General features: G+C 57.6%; 1 protein-coding gene across 4 annotated transcripts in view; it reads right to left on the bottom strand.

Moving 5' to 3' along the window:
• RFX1 (regulatory factor X1) overlaps positions 1 to 21,926 on the bottom strand; it is a 48,604-nt gene that overhangs the window by 7,219 nt on the left and 19,459 nt on the right. For 3 of the 4 annotated variants that reach the window (XM_063599955.1, XM_063599956.1, XM_034945815.3), the window contains 10 exons: positions 14,788 to 14,897; positions 14,489 to 14,572; positions 13,423 to 13,530; positions 11,853 to 11,969; positions 10,728 to 10,823; positions 10,025 to 10,354; positions 9,267 to 9,361; positions 4,016 to 4,400; positions 1,271 to 1,452; positions 39 to 158 (listed from right to left, as the gene is read on the bottom strand). In XM_063599955.1, the coding sequence (XP_063456025.1) occupies positions 39 to 158; positions 1,271 to 1,452; positions 4,016 to 4,400; positions 9,267 to 9,361; positions 10,025 to 10,354; positions 10,728 to 10,823; positions 11,853 to 11,969; positions 13,423 to 13,530; positions 14,489 to 14,572; positions 14,788 to 14,897 (1,627 nt within the window). The remainder of the gene's footprint in view (positions 1 to 38; positions 159 to 1,270; positions 1,453 to 4,015; positions 4,401 to 9,266; positions 9,362 to 10,024; positions 10,355 to 10,727; positions 10,824 to 11,852; positions 11,970 to 13,422; positions 13,531 to 14,488; positions 14,573 to 14,787; positions 14,898 to 21,926) is intronic. The other variant, XM_055103904.2, reaches the window with a different exon arrangement.

The following is a 21,926-nucleotide window of genomic DNA, read 5'->3' on the forward strand; positions in this document are numbered from 1 at the left end:
CCGCCTGCCCTGCCCTGGGTCCGGCCCTGCCTTCCTACCTCTGCTTCTGCGAGAAGGGCTGGCCCCGCATGGCCATGTGCTGCTGGTCCTCCATCAGCCGCAGCAGGGGTGAGCTGGCCTTGATGCGCAGGCCGTAGTAGTGGTACTTGGAGTTGCCCCTGGGAGGGAGGTGGAGGGGAAGGGCTGGGCTGGGGGTCTGCCGGCTGGCCGGCCATGGAGCGCCTCACAGCACACCCGTCTCCTCTCTGTTAGGAGAACGGATAGAGAGACGCCTGCCCTGCAGAGACGGGGGTGCTGCACTGAGGAGGCACAGGGGCTGTGGGTGTCAGGAGAGATCCAGCAGTTTGCCCAAGATTATGCATAAATGAATGGCTGAATGGATGAATGGCTGAATGAGGTGACACTGAAGCTGGGAATGGGAACCAAGACGTGAGCGGAGGTGAGCCATGGGGGTTGCAAAGGAGAGGAAGAGAGGGGCGGGTTCGTGGGATGCCTTCTTGTTCCTTCCCGCATGAATTTACTGACTCACAGACCCTGATGAAGCACTGACTAGGTACAACCCCACATCATCGAGGTACGAGCACTGCAGACGGACCAGAACAACTGAAATAAGTCATGTAAAAGGCACGTGTGGGCCGGGCACGGTGGGGTCATGCCTATAATCCTAGCACTTTGGGAGGCCAAGGCAGGTGGATCACTTGAGGACAGGAGTTCAAGACCAGCCTGGCCAACATAGCAAAACCCTGTCTCTACTAAAATTATTTTTAAAAAATTAGCTGGGCGTGGTGGCACATGCTTGTAGTCCCAAGCTACTCAAGAGGCTGAGGCATGAGAATGGCTTGAACCTGTGAGGCAGAGGTTGCAGTGAGCCGAGATTGAGTCACTGCACTCCAGCCTGGGCCACAGAGTGAGACTCTGTCTCCAAAAAAAAAAAAAAAAAAAAAAAAAAACGGCACGTGTGAGCGTGCTGAATGCTAAAGAGAAAAATAAAGCAGGGTTGGTGGGTGTCGGGCAGGGGAGAGGGGGAGGCTGCAGTTTTAGTTGAGGCAGTCAGGGGACGTGCAAGTAAGGAGGGGTGAGAAGCACATGAGGTGGAAGGCACCGCCAGTGCAAAGGCCTAGAGTGGGAGTGAGCGGGGCTGTCGAGGAGCCTCGCAGAGGCCGGCGGGGCTGGGCTGGACTGGACTGCCTGAGATGACTCGGAGTGGGGGTGGGCCTTGGCATGCCCACCAATTCCCCAGGGACTGCTCGGAGTAGACGGATGGCCCTACCTGGTGCCCAGACGGCGGGTTCGCAGGCCCATGAAGACGGAGCGGATGAGCTTGCCGAAGGAGGCGGCATTGACGGGCTCCAGCTTCTGCTCCTGGCAGTGCAGTAGGTAGTGGCAGTAGAGGGTGCTCCGTGGCAGACTCACGCCCTCAGCCGTCTCATAGTTGTCCAGGAGCCACTGGACCTGGGGTGGGAGGGAGATGGGAGAGCACCAGTCAGAGGCGCTTCCGTCATCTCTGAGTGCTGGGGCTGAGTGCCCCACATCGACTTCCAGCTGGGATCCTGACAGCCACGCCCACATAAGTTAGCACATCCTACTGCCATCCTCTCCAAGAACTACGTCCCACAGAACTCTCTAGAACTGCACTGTCCAATACAGTTGCCATGTGTAGCTAAATACATTAAAGGCCGGGCACGGCTCACCCCTTTAGTTCCAGCACTTTGGGAGGCTAAGGTAGGAGGATCACTTGAGCCCAGCCTGGGCAACATAGGGAGACCCTGTCTCTACCAACGAATTTTTAAAAAAATTAGCTAGTGTCGTGGTGCACACCTGCAGTCCCAGCTATTTGGGAGGCTGAGGCAAGAGGATCCCTTCAGCTCAGAAGTTCAAGGCTGCAGTGGGCTATGGTCGAGCCACTATACTCTAGCCTGGATACAGTGAGACCTTGTCTCAAAAAAAAAAAAAAAAAAAAAAAAATTAGCAGGACGTGGTGGCTCATGCCTGTAATCCCAGCACTTTGGGAGGCCAAGGCAGGTGGGTGGATCATGAGATCAGGAGACTGAGACCAGCCTGGTCAATATTGTGAAACCCCGTCTCTACTAAAAATACAAAAATTAGCTGGGAGTGGTGGTGTGCGCCTGTAGTCCCAGCTGCTTGGGAGGCTGAGACAGGAGAATCATTTGAACTTGGGAGGCAGAGGTTGCAGGGAGGCAGAGGCTGCAGTGAGCCAAGATCGCACCACTGCACTCCAACCTGTGCGACAGAGCAAGATTCCTTCTAAAAAAAAAAAAATTATATGAATTTATGCAGAATGAAAAAAATCAAATTTCCAAGCCAGGAGTGGTGGCTCACACCTGTAATCCCAGCACTTTGGGAGGCAGAGGCGGGCGGATCACCTGAAGTCAGAAGTTAAAGACCAGCCTGGCCAACATGGCGAAACCCTGTCTCTACTAAAAATACAAAAATTAGCCAGGTGTGGTGGTGGGCACCTGTCATCCCAGCTACTCGAGAGGCTGAGGCACAAAAATTGCTTGAACCTGGGAGGTGGGAAGGTTACAGTGAACTGAGATTGCGCCACTGCACTCCAGTCTGGGTGACAAGAGCAAAACTCCATCTCCAAAAAAGAAAAAAAAAGACTAGAATAGACTAGAAGCCAGGCTACATCAGGACCATGAGGGACCACCAGGACCACCAGCGCTGACCCACCCCACAATCACACAAATGTCGAAGGGCCCGGTTGGGGTTGGAATCCAGGGCTGCCCCAGGGACATCACACAACCACTTCTAGGCACAGGGAGGTTCCAGCACCAGCCTTCCCGATGGTGGAAGAACCCTGTTCAGGAAGCTCCCCATGGCAGTGCTGGCTTCTCTCTGCTCTCATTATCTATTCTCTATAATCAATTTTAATCAGAATAGATGGCTGGGAGGATCGCCTGAGGCCAGGATTTTGAGACCAGCCTAGGCAACAGAGTGAGATCCTGTCTCTACAAAAAAAATTTTTTTAAATCCGCCAGGCGTGGTGGCTCACGTCTGTAATCCCAGCACTTTGGGAGGCCGAGGAGGATGGATCACAAGGTCAGGAGATCGAGACCATCCTGGCCAACATGGTGAAACCCCGTCTCTACTAAAAATACAAAAATTAGCTGAGCGTGGTGGCACCCCTATAGTCCCAGCTACTCGGGAGACTGGGGCAGGAGAATCACTTGAACCCGGGAGGCGGAGGTCGCAGTGAGCCGAGATCATGCCACTGCACTTCAGCCTGGCGACAGAGCAAGACTCCGTCTTAAACAAACAAAAAAATTAGCCGGACATGGTGGGGCATGCCTGTAGTCCCAGCTACTTGCAAGGGTAAACTGGGAGGATCACTTGAGCCTGGGAGTTTGAGGCTGCAGTGAGCTATGATTACAGCACTGTGCTTCAGCCTGGACGACAGAACAAAACCCTGTCTCAAAAAAAAAAAAAAAAAAAAAAAAAGTAGACAACACTTTTTTTTTTTTTTGAGACAGAATCTTGCTGTGTCTCCCAGGCTTGAGTGCGGTGGCGCAGTCTCCGCTCACTGCAACCACCTCCCAGGTTCAAGCAAGTCTCATGCCTCACCCTCCTGAGTAGCTGGGATTACAGGTGCATACCACCATGCCCGGCTAATTTTTGTATTTTTAGTAGAGATGGAGTTTCACCATGTTGGTCGGGCTGGTCTTGAACTCCTGACCTCAGGTGATCCACCCACTTCAGTCTCCCAAAGTCCTGGGATTACAGGTGTGAGCCACAGCGCCCAGCCAACAATAGACAACACTTCTGTAGTACTGTTTTAAGAATTTCATGCATATCAGCTGAGGCCCAGAGAGGCTGAGTAATTTATCTGAGGCCACACAGCATTCAATCCCAGGACATCTGCATATGTTCTCTTCATTGGGGGCCACACAGGCTCCTGCTAGCGGTGGTTGGTAACCACCGTCATGGACTGGGCTTCTAGTGCCCACCACCCACCACTGCCTGCCTCCTCTGGGGCCCGCGTTGGGGCACTTACCGTGGCTGGCGAGGCACGGGTGGTGTGAGAGTAAGACTGGCTGGCACTGCCCAGCATGTAGCCGCCTTGGATCACGTAGGTGCCTGCTCCGCTGCCGCCGCCTCCGGTGCTGCCACTGCCACCCCCGCCACCGCCTCCCCCGCCGCCGCCGCCACCACCACTGCCACCACCTCCGCTGCTGTTGCTGGCCCCAGCCCCAGTGCTGGTGGAGCTGGCGACGACCTGGCTGCCGGACACGTACATGGGCATGGAGCCACTGCTGGCCACCGCCTGGGAGGTGGCGGGGGTGCTGACCTGGGCGGCCGTGCCTGCAGCCTCGTAGTAGCTGGTGCTTGCCGTCTGCGTGTACAGTGGCGTCTCGGGATAGGAGTAGGTGCTGGAACGGCTGGGAAAGAGGCAAAGCCAAGGGAGAGTCAGGGGGATGAGAACTGGGGGGCCGAGGGGCATGACTGTGCAGGAAGGGGGGTCCTAGGAGGGGACTGGGGAAGCAGCAGCTCCCCTGCAGCAAGGAGCAGATCCTAGCATTCATCTACAATGGACTGGGTACCATCCTGAGTGCCTGATGGGCAGTATTCCATATAATCATCAGCTGGGCATGGTGGCTCCTGCCTGTAATCCCAGCACTTTGGGAAGCAGAGGCAGGAGGATCGTTGAAGGCCAGGAGTTCAAGACTAGCCTGGGCCACATAGTGAAAACCCATCTCTACAAAAAATATGAAGATTAGCCAGGCGTGCTGGTGCACACCTGCAATCCCAGCTACTTGGGAGGCTGAGGCAGGAAGATCCCTTGAGTCCGGGAGTTCAAGGCTGTAGTGAGCTATAACCATACTACCACTGCAGCAAAGCCTAGGTGACAGTGAGACTCTGGCTTTTTATTTTTGTTATTTTATTTATTTATTTACTTATTGAGACAGAGTCTCGCTCTGTCACCCAGGCTAGAGTGCAGTGGCACGATCTTGGCTCACTGCAACCTCTGCCTCCTGGGTTCAAGCTATCCTCCTGCCTCAGCCTCCCAAGGAGCTGGGAATACAGGGCTCACCACCACGCTGGGTTAATTTTTGTATTTTTTTAGTACAGTTGGTGTTCCACCATGTTGGCCAGGCTGGTCTCGAACTTCTGACCTCAAGTGATCCGCCCACCTCAGCCTCCCACAGTCCTGGGATTACAGGCATGAGCCACCACACCTGGCTGACCCTGTCTTTTTAATTAAAAAAAAAAAAAAATACCGAAGGGTTAGGGAACTTGGAATGCTACACACTTCATTAAAAAAATAAAATTGGCAAGTACTTTGAGTGCCTACTGTGTGCTAGGCACTGTTTCACACACTTTGGACACAGCAATGGACAAGAATGAAAAGCCCCGGCCCCTGGAGGAGCTGACCGTCTAGTTGGGGAGACAGGCAAGAAGCCACGTGCAAAGGTAAATGAGAGATCATTAACAGAAGGTGATCAGGCAGTGAGTGAAGCAGGAAGGGGGTGGGGCTAGAGAAGGCGATGCTGTGATTGGAAGGGACTAGAGAAGGCGACGCTGTGATTGGAGAAGACCATCAGGAATGCAGATATGTTTCCCCTGAGCCAAGCTACCTATCCCAGGCTGGGGAAGCCTCTCTCCTTCAGATATCGCGTGACGGGATGGGCACCGGTGACACAGGCTTGAGGCTGCAAATCGTCACAAGTATAAAAACCACCAGGGGTTCAACCTCAAGGGGCTGTTAAATAAAAGATGATGGAATCCTATGCAGGGGTGAAAGAGAAGGAGGCAAGGCTTGTCGTCCCCCGAAAGAACAAGCTCCAGAACCTACCACCGGGCAGATAAGAGGCAGAGAAGAGTGGGGACCGTGTGACCGAACAATAGGGAAGAATGCGTTGCATGTGGCATGCGTGTCTGTCATCTGTGGGCATGGAGGGCTCCGTCGAGGGGGACAGGCAGGGGGCACCTCTCACCATCTCACTAAACATCGTTGGACATAGTTTTGATCTTTGAACTCTTTCAATGTACTAGTGATTAAAAACATAGCATTAGGCCAGGTGCAGTGTAATCACGCCTGTAATCCCAGCACTTTGGGAGGACGAGGCGGGTGGATCACTTGAGGTCAGGAGTTCAAGACCAGCCTGGCCAACATGGTGAAACCGTCTCTACTAGAAATACAAAAATTAGCCAGGCATGGTGGCAGGCGCCTGTAGTCCCAGCTACTCAGAGGCTGAGGCAGGAGGATCACTTGAACCTGGGAGGTGGAGGCTGTAGTGAGCTGAGATCATGCCACTGCACTCCAGCCTGGGTGACAGAGTGAAACTCCACCTCAAAAAAAAAAAAGGGGGGGGGGCAGGGGCAGGCACGGTGGCTCACACCTGTAACCCTAGCACTCTGGGAGGCCAAGGCGGGTGGATCACCTGAGGTCAGGAGTTCAAGACCAGCCTGGCCAACATGATGAAACCCTCTCTCTACTGAAAATACAAAAAGTTAGCCGGGTGTGGTGGTGGGCGCCTGTAATCCCAACTACTCGGGAGGCTGAGGCAGAGAATCGCAGGACAACCACCCTGAAGGTGGAGGCTGCAGTGAGCCGAGATTGCACCATTGCACTCCAGCTGTGCAACAAGAGGGAAACTCTATCTCAAAAAAAAAAAAAAAATTAAACATCCAGAAAGACAGTGCGGTCAGTCAAGAGGTGGCCTGGCTCAGACTCTGAAGGTGGCAGGGGAGGGAGCCGCACAGGCCCGAGTGGTTGTGGGTGAACAAAGAGAGGGAGTTGAGGGGGACAGTGGAAGGAGATATGGAAGCATGGTCTTTGTCACACATCAGGTCCAGCTCTCGAACTCTCTGTCCTGCCCTATGTCTACCACACAAAGTGACACCAAGAGCACATGACCTGAGCAAGAGCCCCCACTTCTCCAAGGCGGGGGCCACAGCCTGCTCACTCCTGCACACCCAGCATGCAATGTGTGCTGCAAAAACGTTGCTTTGGTAGATGGTTGCTGAATGACTGAATAAATGAATGTGTGCAGCTCTGGATGCCCCCCAGAACAGGACCAGGGATGGAGGCCCAGGGGCTATGGCTTTGGCCAGGGTGGGGATAGGGCTGGCAAAGGGTCGGGAACTCGCAGTAATTCACTCAGAGGGAGAGACAGAAGGGATGGGCAGTTGACAGCAGGAGTGGCCCCCAACAACTTCTCGTAGCAGAAAAACCCGATAGCAACGATGAACTAGGTGCAATCACACACACTATGATCACTGAGAGAGGAATTCAGACAGAAGCAAAGGAGAGACAGGAGAGACGCTACCAGGGATGGCAGCAGGAACCCTTGGACACCGTGTTCCTCTTTGCAATGCCCTGTCTGGCCCCTGCCAGCTTGGCTCAACCACACAGTGAAAAGATTAGCAGTACTGGAAAGAAACAAATGGAACTGTGAGGTAGCCGGATGCCGGGGACCAAGCCTCACGATTTAGATGCCTGGACCAGGCCCACTGGGGCCGGTCAGAGCATCATGACCCTAGAACTAAGTCGATCCATGAGCTAACCAATCCCAGCATTGTCCTCAGAAGAACAAGTGGCAGGGATGAAAAAAGAAATCATGCAAATGCAAAGAAAACCAAGTGAAACCTCTGGAAACTAAACCAACAGTAACTCTAGTACTGCAGCAATTTCTGTGGAGATGGGAGAGGGAAGGTGGCATGGAGGACCCCCGGTGAGGAGCCCGAGCCGGGACTGAAGCAGGGCCAGGACGTGGCCCCTGCCTGACACGGCCCATACACAGGAATGGTAGTGCTGTACCCAGGGAGGGGAAGAAGTCCCCTATGCATCACTGGGTGGGGACTGATGACATCGTGGCTGCTGCATCTGCACAGGGGTTATTACACAGCAGCTAAGAGGGTGACCAGGACCCACGAGGACACATGGGAGAAGAGCCAGGAAAGAAATAAGGTATGGATGGAATGTCCTGCGTCTATTTCTGACCACAGAAAGCGGGTAGAGGCTGGGCACTGTGGCTCATGCCTGTAATCCCAGCACTTTCGGAGGCCAAGACGGGAGGATCATTTAAGTCCAAGAGTTCGAGGAGATGAGCCTGGGCAACGTGGCAAAACCCCATCTCTACAAAAATACAAAAATTAGCTGAGCATGGTGGTGCACACCTGTAGTCCCAGCTACTAGGGAGGCTGAGGTAAGAGGATTGCTTGAGCCCGTGAACTGCAGTGAGCCCTGATCGCGCCACTGCTCTCTGGCCTGGGCGACAGAGTGAGACCCTGTCTCAAAAAAAAACAGAAAAAAAGAGTCCAGTGCGGTGGCTCATGCCTGTAATCCCAGCACTTTGGGAGGCTGAGGCGGGTGGATCACGAGGTCAGGAATTGAAGACCAGCCTGACCAACATGGTGATACCCCATCTCTACTAACAACACAAAAATTAGCTGGGTGTGGTGGTGTGTGCCTGTAATCCCAGCTACCCGGGAGGCTGAGGCACGAGAATCACTTGAACACAGGAGGCAGAGGTTGCAGTGAGCCGAGATCACACCACTGCACTCCAGCCTGGCGATAGAGCAAGACTCCATCTCAAAAAAAAAAAAAAAAAAAAAAAAAGAAAAAAATGGATAGAGGGCTAGAGTTTCTGTTCTTAGAGTATCTCTGGAAAGAAACAAAGAAACAGGTCACAGCATCCTCTCTGGGACAGGGTTGAGAGTCAAATGATTTTTTTTTTTGAGATGGAGTGTCACTCTATTGCCCAGGCTAGAGTACAGTGGCACGATCTCAGCTCACTGCAACCTCCGCCTCCTGGGTTCAATCAATTCTTCTGCCTCAGCCTCCCGAGTAGCTGGAATTACAGGCGCCTGCCACCACTCCTGGCTAACTTTTGTATTTTTAGTAGAGACAGGGTTTCACCATGTTGGCCAGGCTAGTCTTGAACTCCTGACCTCAAGTGATCTGCCCGCTTAGGCCTCCCAAAGTGCTGGGATTACAGGCGTGAGCCACTGTGCCTGGCCTTTTTTTTTTTTTTTTTTTTTTTGGTTAAAAACCAGGCTCATTTGACTCCCAAGCCCTAAGCTATGCCGGGGTGCCTTTCTCAACCTTCAAGGGTCCCTCTGCTTCGCCACTTTTCGTGGCTGTGGCTGCCCCTGGGGAGTGCCCACCTGTGTGTCTGTCACCTGAGGCTTGAAGGCCGGATGGCCTGCTGGGGGCTGGGACTGGGGACTGGTGTCCTGGGAGACTGGGGAGGCTCCAGTGCAGACCTGACTCCCTCACCCACCCCTCTCCCTTCACTTACATGGCACTGGCCGTGTAGCTGGCATCGCCGCCCTCCACATACTGCACCTGGCTGGAGTACACGTGTGGGACGGGCACCTGCTGGAGCTGCTGCACCTGGGGCAGAGGAAGGGCACGTGGAGGGTCAGGGGTGGGCCAGCTCCTACGGTTCTCCCTCTAAAGGGCTGGTGCCCACCCAGGCTATCCCTGACGCCCAGCTCCCGGACCCAAGGGTGGCTTCTGGACTCTCAACAAAACACCCTGGAGGAGGCCAGGGCTGGGAATCAGGAAGAGCTGTGTCAGGAGAAGCCAGGACTCTCGGCTTCGGCTGGGGCCAGCAAGGGTGGGGCCTGACGGACAGTGGAGGGGACCTGAGACAGGGTCCTGTAGTGGGCGTGAAGGTTGGACCCCAGGCACAGGGGCAAGGCTATCGCTGGAGCCATGGAGCTACAGAAAGGGCCTCAGGGGTGGGGCGTGGAAACCGGGCACAGGATGTGAGGGGCGGAGCCTGGGGCCCCGGTTGGTGGGACAGAACCTGGAATCACTGACAGGGCCTTAGGGGCGGGGCCTGAGTCCCCCACCTCCATCCCCCACCCTTGTCTGCAGGAACTGAGCTGGGACCTGGACGGGGCTTGGGTGGGGAGTCAGAGGCGGGTCCCTAGACCGACCCGTCGGGCGGAGGTGGGGTCTACAGGGCTTGCGGGGCCTGGTGGGCGGCCCAGACCGGGCGCCCCCGCCCCCGCCCGCCCGCTGCCCCCCGCCCGTGCGTCCGCCACCTACTTTGAGGGCCGTGGCGGCCGTGCCGAACACTAGCACCTGGGGGATTCTCTGGATCCTGACCCTCTGGTCGGGGCTGGCTCGGGCCGGGAGCCGGGGCAGTGGCTCGAAGACCACTTTCTGCTGCGGCAGGAGCAGGTGTGGGGGCAGCACGCCCACCAGCTCCACCCACTGCTCGGCGCCCGGCTCGTAATGGGGCGGCGGCGGCTCGGGGCTGCCTAGCTGCGGGGCCTCGCCGCTGCACGCGGGCGGCCGGGGCGGCGGCTCCGGCGGCGGCGTGGGCCGGGGATCTCGCTGCTCTGCCTTCCTAGCGGGAAACTGACTGCCTGAGCTCTGGAGGACAAACAGAGACACTGGGGGGTCAACGGGGGCGGCCGCGGGCGGGGCTCCAGGCCTCCACCCACCGGGTTGCTGAGAGCGCACGCAGCCACCCGAGGGAAGATCCCCGCCGCCCGGGGTCTCGGAGAGGGGTTAGAACTGACCCAGGGCCACGCAAGAAAGAAGAGGGGTTTGAATCCAGATCTCTCTTAGCAAAACCTGGACCCTGAGCTGCCAGGGGGCCGGGAAAGGGGAAGGATGTAGGGCAGGGTCTGCAGCTCACAGAGGCATTTCCCTCCCTGCGGCCTCAGGGGCCTGCACTCCCCAGCCCCAGCCCCAGCCCGGGACCAGCCCCTTTGCCCGTGGGGTAGGAGGGGGAGACACACACCTCTTGAGCCACGTGGACTGGCTGGAGGCCCTGCACGGTCAGCGGCTGCACCGGGCCGGGTTTGGGCGCTTGTGGAGTGGCCTGGACCACAGATCTCTGGGAGGGGAAAGGCAACAATAAGATGACCATGGCAACGATGGCCGTCAACCTACCCAGCCCCTGCACAGGTGAGCTTCTGTAAAGCTCACAGCAGACCCATAAGCAAGAGGCCACCATTCTCCAGCCAAGCAAGGAGGGTGCTGGATCCATTACTGATAAAGTGAGGCTCCCAGGAAGCAGCAGGGCTGAGTTGAACCTGGGACTAACTTCGGGGTCTCTGCTCTCCGCCCCCTCTCCCTACGGGCCCCTGAAGCTGTGCCAAGAACCCGCAGGCAAGGCCTTGGGTTATCTTTCGTCCCCACACCCCCCAATGTCAACTGTCTGCCCTGTTCTGTGCTGTGGCGGGCATGCGGGGATTATCCTAGGGGCGCAGAGCCAGGGACGGAGGCTGGCGGAGGAGGGTGCTGAGTGGAGGAGCTGGGGCCTGGACCTAGGTCTGGAGGTTCGGGGGGCTCTAGTGCCAGGCGGGGGAGTATCTGTGAAACCTCTGGGACAGGGTTTCTGTTTACACTTGGGGAAGGGTCTATGGATTTCATCTGTTTTTTCAAGGGGCTTGGAACCCCCTCAACTTCAGTGGTAACAACCAGATGGTGCGCAGTCCCAGCATCTTAACCTGCGCCGGCTCAGGGCTCTGCCTCCTGCAGAGGCTGGGTGTGGATTTGGGGGCTGGGTCCCCTCCCTGAAATCCTCCCCAGAAGGAGCCAGGATGTGGCCTCGGGGCTTCCTTCAGGCAAATGGGCCCAAAGAGGCTCAGGTGGCTTCTCCAAGCGGTTCCCATGGCCCACTACGCCCCAGTCTCCTTCCAGGAGGTTCAAATTTCGTCCTCCCCACGGCTCCCCCATCCTCTAGCCCCAGGATGCTGAGTCTGGAGACAGGCAGAGATGCTTATCAAAGGCCAGGGTGGCAGGCCGGGGCTGGACCCACATGGGCTGGGCTCTAATAGGCCAGAGGCACAGCCGTGGGGGGCTGCAGAGGCTGCCTGGCCGGTACCCCTGGACCGAGCCGCTGCCCGCCTTGGCCTGGCACCTCTTGGGTGACGGGGACACTCTGCTGGACGCCGTGGACCTGCAGCTGCTGTGGCACTGTGCCCGTGGGGGCCCCGGCTGTCTTGCTGGAAGAGCTGTTGGCCTGCACCGGCGACTGCTGTAAGGGAAGGAGACACAGGAGTGCCGCTGGGGTGGGCTTGCATCCTCTCTGGGGTGGGCTCGCATCCTCTCTGAGGTGGGCTCACACACACACCCTTCTCAGGAGAGCTGTCTGGGGCGGGCGGCAGTCTGTGGGGACCTATCCCAACCACCGAGGCTGGTAACTGACCGCGTCCCACGCATCCAAATGCCTACTCCCTGCAACAGTCCCAGTCAACTCCCAGCAACGATGGGGGTTTAACCCTCCCCAGCAAGGTTGGCTGATGGTGGGTGGTGCCGCCAGCACCCCTGAAGCTCTCCTGGGGCTGACCCTCAAAGGTTATAGCAATGACGACAGCAGCCTCTGGTGTGATATTGGGCCGACTCCCACCAGACACTGCACTGAGCGCTTTAAATGTACTCACTGGAATCTCATGGCACCCCCACTTCCCAATGGAGGGGCAGAGGGGAAGGGACAAGCCCTGGGTCACATGGCTGCAGGTGATGAGGCACAGGGCTGAGCCCAGGCAGGCTGGCCATAGAGCCCCGTGTCTGCTCTGAGCCCTACTGTGCCTCAGGCTGTAATTCCCACAGCAAGCTGAGGGGTGGTTGATACCATCAGTTGTTTGACACAGAGAAAACTCAGGGCTCAGAAGGCTCAAAGGGGCCGGGCATGGTGGCTCACGCCTGTAATCCCAGCACTTTGGAAGGCTGAGGTGGGCAGATCACCTGAGGTCAGGAGTTCAAGACCAGCCTGGCCAACATGGTGAAACCCCATCTCTACTAAAAATACAAAAATTAGCAGGGCGTGGTGGCGCATGTCTCTAACCCCAGCTACTCGGGAGGCTGAGACAGGAGAATCGCTTGAACCCAGGAGTCAGAGGTTGCAGTGAGCTGAGATCGCACCACTTCACTCCAGCCTGAGGGACAGAGCAAGATTCTGTCTCAAAAACAAAACAAAACAAGGCTCAGAGGCCTGCCTAGAGTCCCACGAGAGGAAGTGGCTGGGCCAGCCATCTGACCCCGAGCTCCTGATGCAGACAGCATCCACAGCCTGTCTTCAACACCCTCATTGGTATTGTGGGTCCCCAGAATCTACCCTGTGGTCCGAGGCTTCCTGGAAGAGACTGTCCCACCCTCCGGGGGGAAGAGGAACCCACTTTGTTTCTCGGAATGCAGTTCCCTGAGCTGGAGCTGCCAGGACCATCTCAACCCAGGAAATCACCTCCTTCTCCCAGAGCAGAGCTCCACGGCCGCTTAGCTCAGAGCTGGCAGGGCCAGGAATTGGGCAGCTAAGCCACCCTACCTGGGGTCAACAAGGGCGTTGCACTGGGAGTGAAGAGGGAAGCAGGACTTTGGAGGAGCAAGTGGGCTTGGGGGGCGGGGCAGGGAGCCCCAAATATACTATGGGGATACATTGCTGACCTGGGGAGACAGCAGGGGGGAGGGCGGCCAACAGGACCACCACTTACCTCTGGGGGCGAGTGCACCTGCTGGGTACCATGGACCGTCAGGGAGACCTGGCCACCTTTGCTGCCTGGGGCTGCGCTCTGCACCACCAGACGCTGCGTGGGAAGAGCCTGGGGCCAGGGAGGGAGAGGGAGGGCAGATCACTGATGACAGCCCGTGCAGTTGCACCGAGCATCTGCGCAGTGCCAGGCGACATTCTAAGTGCTTCACGCCTGTTAGCTCACAGAATCGCCCTGACAGCCCTGATGAAGCTCAGCTACTGCCCCCACTTCACAGAGGGTGACACCAAGGCTCAGGACGGCAAAGGCACTTATCTGAGGTCCTAGAGCCAGGAAGCGGCAGAGCCGGAGTTGTTGTCAGGCCATGTGGAATGTGCTGTCATCCTTAAAACCCAATAGTACTAGGCTGGGTGTGGTGGCTCACACCTGTAATCCCAGCACTTTGGGAGACTGAGGCGGGCAGATCACCTGAGGTCAGGAGTTCGAGACCAGCCTGGCCGACATGGTGAAATCTTGTTTCTACTAATAATACAAAAATTAGCCAGGTGTGGTGGCGCACACCTGTAGTCTCAGCTACTCAGGAGGCTGAGGCAGGAGAATCACTTGAACCTGGGAGGCGGAGGTTGCAGTGAGCCGAGATCGAGCCATTGTAAAACCCAACAGTACTTTGTCCAGATCTGCGCTGATCAGTTGGAAATGGGTGTGCGCGGCACCTCATGCGCAGCCTTCTGGGGGACAGACCACCCTGTGCTGGCTGTGGACTCCTGACTCTAAACCTGGCCTTGGGTTCTCTGCTTCGGGACACTGGGTTGGACCCGCAAACCACCTTCCCAACTATACATCTTGTTCTTTCTGCTGAGATGGCTCCTGCAGCTCCTCTGTCCCTGATGGCCCCTGCCGGGTAGTCTCACCCTGGGGAGGTGACTGCCCAGAGCCAGGAGGTAGGGCAGCCCCTGGATGGGGACTCTTCCCTCCATCCTGGTGAGGACAGATCCAGGCTTGCCACAGGGGGTTGGTCCTCCACCCTGAGGGAGCCTTCCAGGGTGGTGGCCAGGTGCAGCAGCATTACCTGCTGGGGCACTTGGATGTTGGTCAGCTGGAGGGGCGACACGTGGCCTGGCTTGGCCTGCACGCTCGTCTGGACCAGCAGCCGCTGTGGAGACAAGGCAGGAGGAGCTGAGCTGCCACTTCCCCCAGGGAGGCCTGGCGCGGTTGGGTGGCGGGTGGCTGCTGTGCACATCTTGATAAGAACAGGTGAGCAGATGGCTCCAGCAGGAAGCGGGGAGGGGAGGTGAGGCCCCCGAGGACGCAGCCTGCACTGCCCCCCTCCCGGGCCCTCCCCCACCCCCTGGGAGGGCCACATCCTACCTGCTGGGTGCCCTGCACCTGCTGAACCACCTGAGTAGGAACGCCGGTCTGGCTGGCGGTGGAGCCGGGGCTGGCCTCCGACACTGTCTCGCTGGCCCGCATGGCACCTTCTGTGGGGAGGGGCCACCAGGTCAGTTCTTCCTGCTTTCCCTGCCCCCAGCCTAAGCCTGAGCCCACCTGGAGGGGAAGATGCAGCCTGAAGCCAACCCCCAGCAAGGTCAGGCCCCTCCACGAGTCCTGCTTCCCCCTGGCCAGCCCTGACTGCACCCATCAGGGGCCCACGTGGCAGAGTGGGCTGAGGCTTGCAGGACCCAGGATCCTTAATACCTGGCAGCAGCCCTCATCAGCTTTCCTCATCCTGAAGTCAGACCAGATAGGGTGACTGAAGAGCTATGATGCTCAAAACCCAGAAGGCTGGACCCTTCCCAGCAGACAGGACTTGTGGACAGGCAGGGAACTGACTGTCCACTCCAGGGTCCTGGCAGCGCTGGAAGGATCGAGGCGCTGGGGCCACCTTCTCTGCGGTGACCCTGGCTTCCCGGGAGTGGAAGCTGCTCGGAGGAGTGGTCCCTGGAAGGTCTTGCTAGCCTGTGGCCAAGTCCTCCCTCCCTGCCCCTCTGTCCTCAGTGGGGTGGGGACCACAAGGGGCTTGGAGTGGGGGAGGCAGGTACTCACGCTGATAGGCAGCTGAGAAGAGACAATCATAGAACATGGTGCTCATCCCCTACCCCACCCCTCCCGCCACCACCCCCCCTGTCCGTCCGTCCAGGGGGGCCTGCCTGGCCCTCTTTGCTCCTTGCCTGCCTCTACAGAACAGCAGGGTGTGCAGGTGGCTTTATACCCACGACCTTGGGGCGCTAATCCCCCCGGTGGATGCAGAGAGCCTGCCTGCCCTCTTGGAAAAACACTCCCCTCCCCAGCAAAGCGGGGCCTTCGCGGGGCTGGGGCAGCGCTGCGGGGTGAGGAGGGAGGTTGGTACCCGGAGATGCTATCAGGCAGGCACAGGTCAAATTTCATGCACATCTTGCTGAGTGATTAGCAGGGGTGCTGGGGGTAGAGGCGAGTGTTCCCAAGAGGCGCTGGCTAGAAGACCCTCACCCCAGCTGGGACACCATCCATCCCATCCCCTCCATGTGACCTGGCATACCCCCAGCAGCTCCAGAGGCCGAGGTGGGGCTGGGGGTGGACATGTACCTGCCCTTCCTCCACCATCAAGGAGCCAAGGTCCCAGGCCCACCTTTCTTGGGGATTTAGAGGGGTTTATCCGACCCCCGGCAGGACTGAAGGGCCACGGGCAAGGAGTTATCACTGCAGACACTAGTGTTGCCTCTGGCACACTAGGTGTTATGTTAGACTCTGGACAGCCAGAGATAGAGCTTTTTTGTTTTTTTGAGACAGGGTTTCGCTCTGTCACCCAGGCTGGAGTGCAGTAGCACGATCTTGGCTCACTGCAACCTCTGTCCCCTGGGGTTCAAGCAATTATCCTGCCTCAGCCTCCCAAGTAGCTGGGACTACACGCATGCACCACCATGTCCAGCTAATTTTTGTATTTTTAGTAGGGACTGGGGTCTTGCTATATTGCCCAGGCTGGTCTCGAACTCTTGGACTCAAGCAATCCACCTGCTTCCATCTCCCGAAGTGCCGGAATTACAGGCGTGAGCCACTGTGCCTGGCTGACAGTAAGAGCTTTCTGGGATTTTTTTTTTTTTTTTTTTTTTTTGAGACAGGGTCTCACAGTTGCCCAGGCTGGAGTGCAGTGGCGCAATCTTGGCTCACTGAAATCTCCGCCTCCCGGTTCAAGTGATTCTCCTGCCTCAGCCCACTGAGTAGCTAGGACTGCAGGCACCCGCCACCACGCCCAGCTAATTTTTGTGGTTTTAGTAGAGACGGGGTTTTGCCATGTTGGCCAGGCTGCTCTTGAACTCCTGGCTTCAAGTGATCCGCCCGCCTCGGTCTCTCAAAGTGCTGGGATTACAGGCGTGAGCCACTGCACCTGGCTGACAGTAAGAGCTTTTATTACCCATTTTCAGACAAGGCAACAGAGACCAGAAGCAAGGAAGTGATCTGTCCAAGGTCAAATGCACCATCCACCGTGCAGGCCATGACACAGGTTCCCCTCTGGGCCCACACGAACCTCATACCACATATGGAACCGGAGTCACTGGTTCTGCCTGGGCTGCGCCCCAAGGGCAGTGATGTGTGAACTTGGGTATATGGGCACAGGAAGGAAAGTAAGCTGGGGGTCTACAGGGACCCCTCAAAGTCTGAAGCATCCAGACTGGGTCTCGGCTGTCCAGGCAGGGCACAGGAGGGAGAGGGGCCTGGACAGGGCAGGAGGGCTATCCAGGGCAGATGCAAAGGCCAAGTCAAGGGCAGAGCGCAGGAGTGTGTGTTGGGGGCAGGGGTTGCCAGATGTGGGAGGTGTTCGGGAGGCCTCCGCGTAGCCGCATGTGGGCTGTGGGGCATTTGGTCAATCCCATGCCTGCCTGACCAGCTACCTGTGCAGCCAATTCCACAGGCCCCAATCCCTGTGTTTTGCTGGAATCTTCCCTGGCATCTGCTTTAGGCTTCCCAGCCCTGGGCCATAAGGGAGGAGGCCCTTGCTGAGAGGGCCCCTCCTGGGAGAAACCCGAGACAGCCCCGAGTCATGTGACCGGCCCTGCACACCTGGGTCCGTGGGGCCCAAGGACTCAGGCCCAGCCTAAGGGATGGTGTCTCACCCAGGAAGCTCAAGGTGGGCAGGGAGTGGGGGGCTGGCCCCCACCTCCTCCAGGGCTTAGGGGCTGGTCGCTGAGCAGGACCTACAGCAGGAGGAGGCCTGGGGACCTGCTGGGACCAGGTGGCTGTCTCCAGGACGTAGCCTTGCCCGTCTTCTGCCTCTGGGGTAGCCCTCAAGGCTGGGACCCCGCCTGCCAGCCCAGGAGGGCGCCAGGGGATGCGCCACGAGGCTAACAGGTGAGCCTGAGTGACTCATGCGGATGAGGGCTTCCTGTGCAGCCATCCCTGTCTGCCTGCGGCCGGGGCAGGGCCCCTCCACCACTGGGTCTGGCCCTCGCTGTGTTTCAGGGAGGAGAAGCCAGGAGGGGAAGTGGGGGGTGGCACTGAGTCTGCGAGCGAGCGTCTGCATCTATCTGCCGGAGATCGCCACTCTGGGCATGTGCAGGAGGCCAGGGAGGCCCCCACTGTCTCAGGAAACGGCGGCCGATTTCCTGTCTCTGAATCTGACACATTAACATCTCTGAGCAGTGGAATGACTCTGACAAGTGGGCACCCCTCCTCCCCGGGCCCCGGACTTCCCCATCTAGACCTACTCAAACTTTAAATGAGCTACTTGGGGGAGCCCAGGGGAGGCCCGAGAGGCTGGGCTCCTGGCATCCACCCTGGGGGCCTGGCCCCCTTCCCCATAGACAGATGGGGCCACCTGACCCTCTGCCTCCTGCCCCTGGGCTCCCTGGGATGATGTCAGTCAGGGGCTCCTGGAGGGGCCCCTGCTGCCCCCAGTGTCCTCTATCCCTTGTCTGCTCCAACCTCAGTTTCCCCATCTGTGCTTGGGAATGCTGACAAACACCTTCCACTTCTCTGTCTGGACACAAGTCTTCTTGGCCCCCCTAGAACTCCAAGTGAGAGAGAAGCAGGGAAGAAGGGCTGGACTCGGCCCCTCCTTCGGGGCGGCCCCTGTTCCCTGCAGGCCGGCTCGGTTTCACCTTCCCAGGAGTGGCTGCCAGAGCCCACAGCACTCTCCTTCCGCCTTGGGTTCTGGGAGAGTCTGATGGCCTCTGAGGACAGGGATTTATGGATCTAGTATTGTTCCTGACCAGGGAAACTTGATCTTCCTTCCTACCACCTCCAAAGTCACCTTTAGGCAGGGCAGGCGGGGACCGGGGCTGGGTGAGCTGTGTCTGGTTTGGTGTCGGCTGGCGTCCAGCCCCAGGCTCCAAGTCTGGGTCCAGGCCCCTCCCTTCCTCTTCCCTGCCGCCTCCCTGGGTCCCTGGTCAGCTCCGATTGCTCCTGGCTTGGGAGAAGTCCCAGGTGCCTTGTGGCAGCCTTCACTGGTGTCAGTTACTCCCGCTTCCCCGGCGCTCACGTGGCCCCGGCCACCCTTAGATGAGGAAGGACGCTAACCTGGCAGAGGGTCAGGGAGGAAGGCTGGGGAGTTACTGCAAGGGGTGGGGGAGGGACAGCTGGCAGGGCACAAGCCAACCTCCTCTTCCTCAGAACAAATCCAGGAAGCATTGCCCAGTGACCCTTCTGGGGATAGGCTGGCACCTGCCAGAATGTGGAGTGGCAGGGAAATGAAATTCCCTGGGACCACTGTGAAAGGCGACTAAGCCACCGCCTGACCAAAATGAGCCCCAGAGAGTTCTGTGGACAGCAGGGTTGCTGTAGCCTGCCCTCGTGGGTACAGAGTACCCTCCTGGGAACACTACCAAGATGGGGGAGACAGAGGCCACCTCCCCATACCTCACAGCTAGAGTCCGGCCTAGCTCTGTCTGACCCAAAGACCATGCCTTGCTCTTGACTTGCTCTTGACTTCTTGCTCTTTTTTTTTTTTTTTTTTTTTTTGAGACAGAGTCTTGCTCTGTTGCTCAGGCTGGAGCGCAATGACACGATCTCGACTCACTGCAACCTCCACCTCCCAGGTTCGAGCGATTCTACTGCCCCAGCCTCCCCAGTAGCTGGTGCTACAGGCACACGCCAACACGCCCGGCTGATTTTTGTATTTTTATTAGAGATGGGGTTTCATCATGTTGGCCAGGCTGGTCTAGAACTCCTGACCTCAGGTGATCCGTCTGCCTCAGCCTCCCAAAGTGCGGGGACTTGGTCTTGACTTTGAAGCACCAGGGCCCCCCTGAGGGAGTACGGGAAGAGCTGGAGAAGCCAAGGTCAAGAGTGGAAGGACTTGGGGAGTGGTGGAGCCTGGAGCTGTGTGCCCACTCCAGACCCTGGCTCTAGGGAGCCTGGACCCTGAAGCAGGTAAGACCCACACCCAGGGCGTGGATCAGGACCCATCAGACACTCTGGGCGCCAAGCAGAGCCATCCACTGGTGACATGCGAGGCCTCCTGCAAACAGTCAGCCATGCAGGAGCTGATGGGACATGATGGCTGTGCTAGGTGCTCCTCTAGGCTGTTCTGGGTCAGGCTGGTGCTCCTCAGTCATTCCACAGAGACAGCACTGACAGAGCTCTGCCTGCAGGTGGGCACCCCCACCATCCCATTATCGTAACTTCAAGTAGTGATAAGCGTTAAGAAGACCAGCGGGGCACAGTGGCTCACACCTATAATCCCAGCACTTTGGGAGGCCGAGGCAGGCAGATTACTTGAGGTAAGAAGTTTGAGACCAGCCTGGCCAACATGGCAAAACGCCATCTCTACCAAAAAATACAAAAATTAGCCTGGTGTGGTGGTGCGCCCCTGTAATCCCAGCTACTCGGGAGGCTGAGGCAGGAGAATCGCTTGAACCCAGGAGGCAGAGGTTGCAGTGAACTGAGATCGCACCACTGCATCCGGCCTGGGTGACACAGCGAGACTTTGTCTCAAAAACAAACAAACAAGAAGACAGAGAGTGAGCAATGGGGGTAGGGGCAGGGAGATGTGGGAGTTGGAAAGGTAGTGTCTGAGCAGCGACCTAAGGGAGACAAGAGGCAACCTCCCAGAGGGTCTGGGGCAGGGAGTGCTCCTGGCAGAGGGTACCGAGAGTGCAAAGGTCAGGAGGCAGGACTGAGCCTGGCGGGTTTGTGGAGCTGTAAGAAGGCAAGAGGGGCTGGACCAGGTATGTGAGGGGATGGGTGGAAGTGGGCGAGGCTGGGAGGCTGGCAGGCCAGAGTTGAAGGGGCTTGACATTTGCTAGTAGGGGCACAGGGTGTGTGGAGCGTTTTTGCATTTTGTTTTTGTTTTTTTGTTTTTTGAGACGGAGTTTCACTCTTGTTGCCCAGGCTGGAGTGCAATGGTGCAATCTTGGCTCACTGCAACCTCCACCTCCTGGGTTCAAGCGATTCTCCTGCCTCAGCCTCCCAAGTAGCTGGGATTACGGCGCCCGCCACCATGCCCAACTTAGAGAGAGAGAGAGAGACAGACAGACAGACAGACAGACAGACAGAAAGAGAGAGAGAGTGTGTGTCTGTGTGTGTAGCTTTTAAAGTCCTTTTTTGTCAGGTATCGGGGGAGGGGAAGGAGCCTGCCCTCCCAGAGCTGAGAAAGCCTAGGCTGGGGTTTCTCAAAGAGTGTCCATGGAACCACCTGGCTTGGAGCCATCAGGGTTGAGCTAGGATGTGACGGGACCTAATGGACAGTTGTGAACCTGCTCCCTCTGGCTGCTGGGAGGGGTCAGACTGTGAGGGCAGAGGCTCGACCAGGATTGGGGTCATAGAAGTGGAAGAGGCGGGGGGGTTCTTGAAGAGTTTAGGAGGTGGAGCCAAGAGGTCTTACTCAAGGAGGAGAAGGACAGAAACGAGACTGACCGTGGGCCTGGGAGGATGAGAAAGCCTTGAAGGAGAGATCTGAAGAGGGAAAAATGCAGAATTCAATGTGGCTGCACTGGCCTGCATCAAATTCAACACCAAGTGGATGAGTCAGGAGGGGCTGGATGTGGGGTCCTGCGGTTCAGGGTTGCAGCCCAGGCTGGAGAGCTCAGTGTGGGTATTGAGAGCTGGGACACAGGATGAGGCCATCGTTAAGGGAGAACTACAGGAGCTAAGAGAGGTTCCCAGGCCTGAGTCTGGGGCTCCCCGTCCTTTGCTGACAAGGTCAGGGAGATGGGGAGAAGCAGCAGAGAGGACCACGGAGGGGCTGCGGGGGGTGGGCGGAGACCAGGGCAGTGTGGGCTCCTGGAGGCCTCACAAGAGGGGATCTTTGGGGAAAAGGGGGCCAGCAGCTGGAGGTTCCTGGATAAAACGGGGGCTTGGCCGGGCGCGGTGGCTCACACTTGTAATTCCAGCACTTTGGGAGGCTGAAGTGGGAGGATTGTTTGAGGCCAGGAGTTCAAGACCAGCCTGGGCAACATAGTGAGACTCTGTCTCTACAAAAAAATTAAAAGATTAGGCCGGGCGCGGTGGCTCACGCCTGTAATCCCAGCACTTTGGGAGGCCGAGGCGGGTGGATCACGAGGTCAGGAGATCGAGACCATCCTGGCTAACACGGT

Source organism: Pan paniscus, chromosome 20 (assembly GCF_029289425.2).
Source record: "Pan paniscus chromosome 20, NHGRI_mPanPan1-v2.0_pri, whole genome shotgun sequence".
Lineage (NCBI taxonomy): Eukaryota > Metazoa > Chordata > Mammalia > Primates > Hominidae > Pan > Pan paniscus.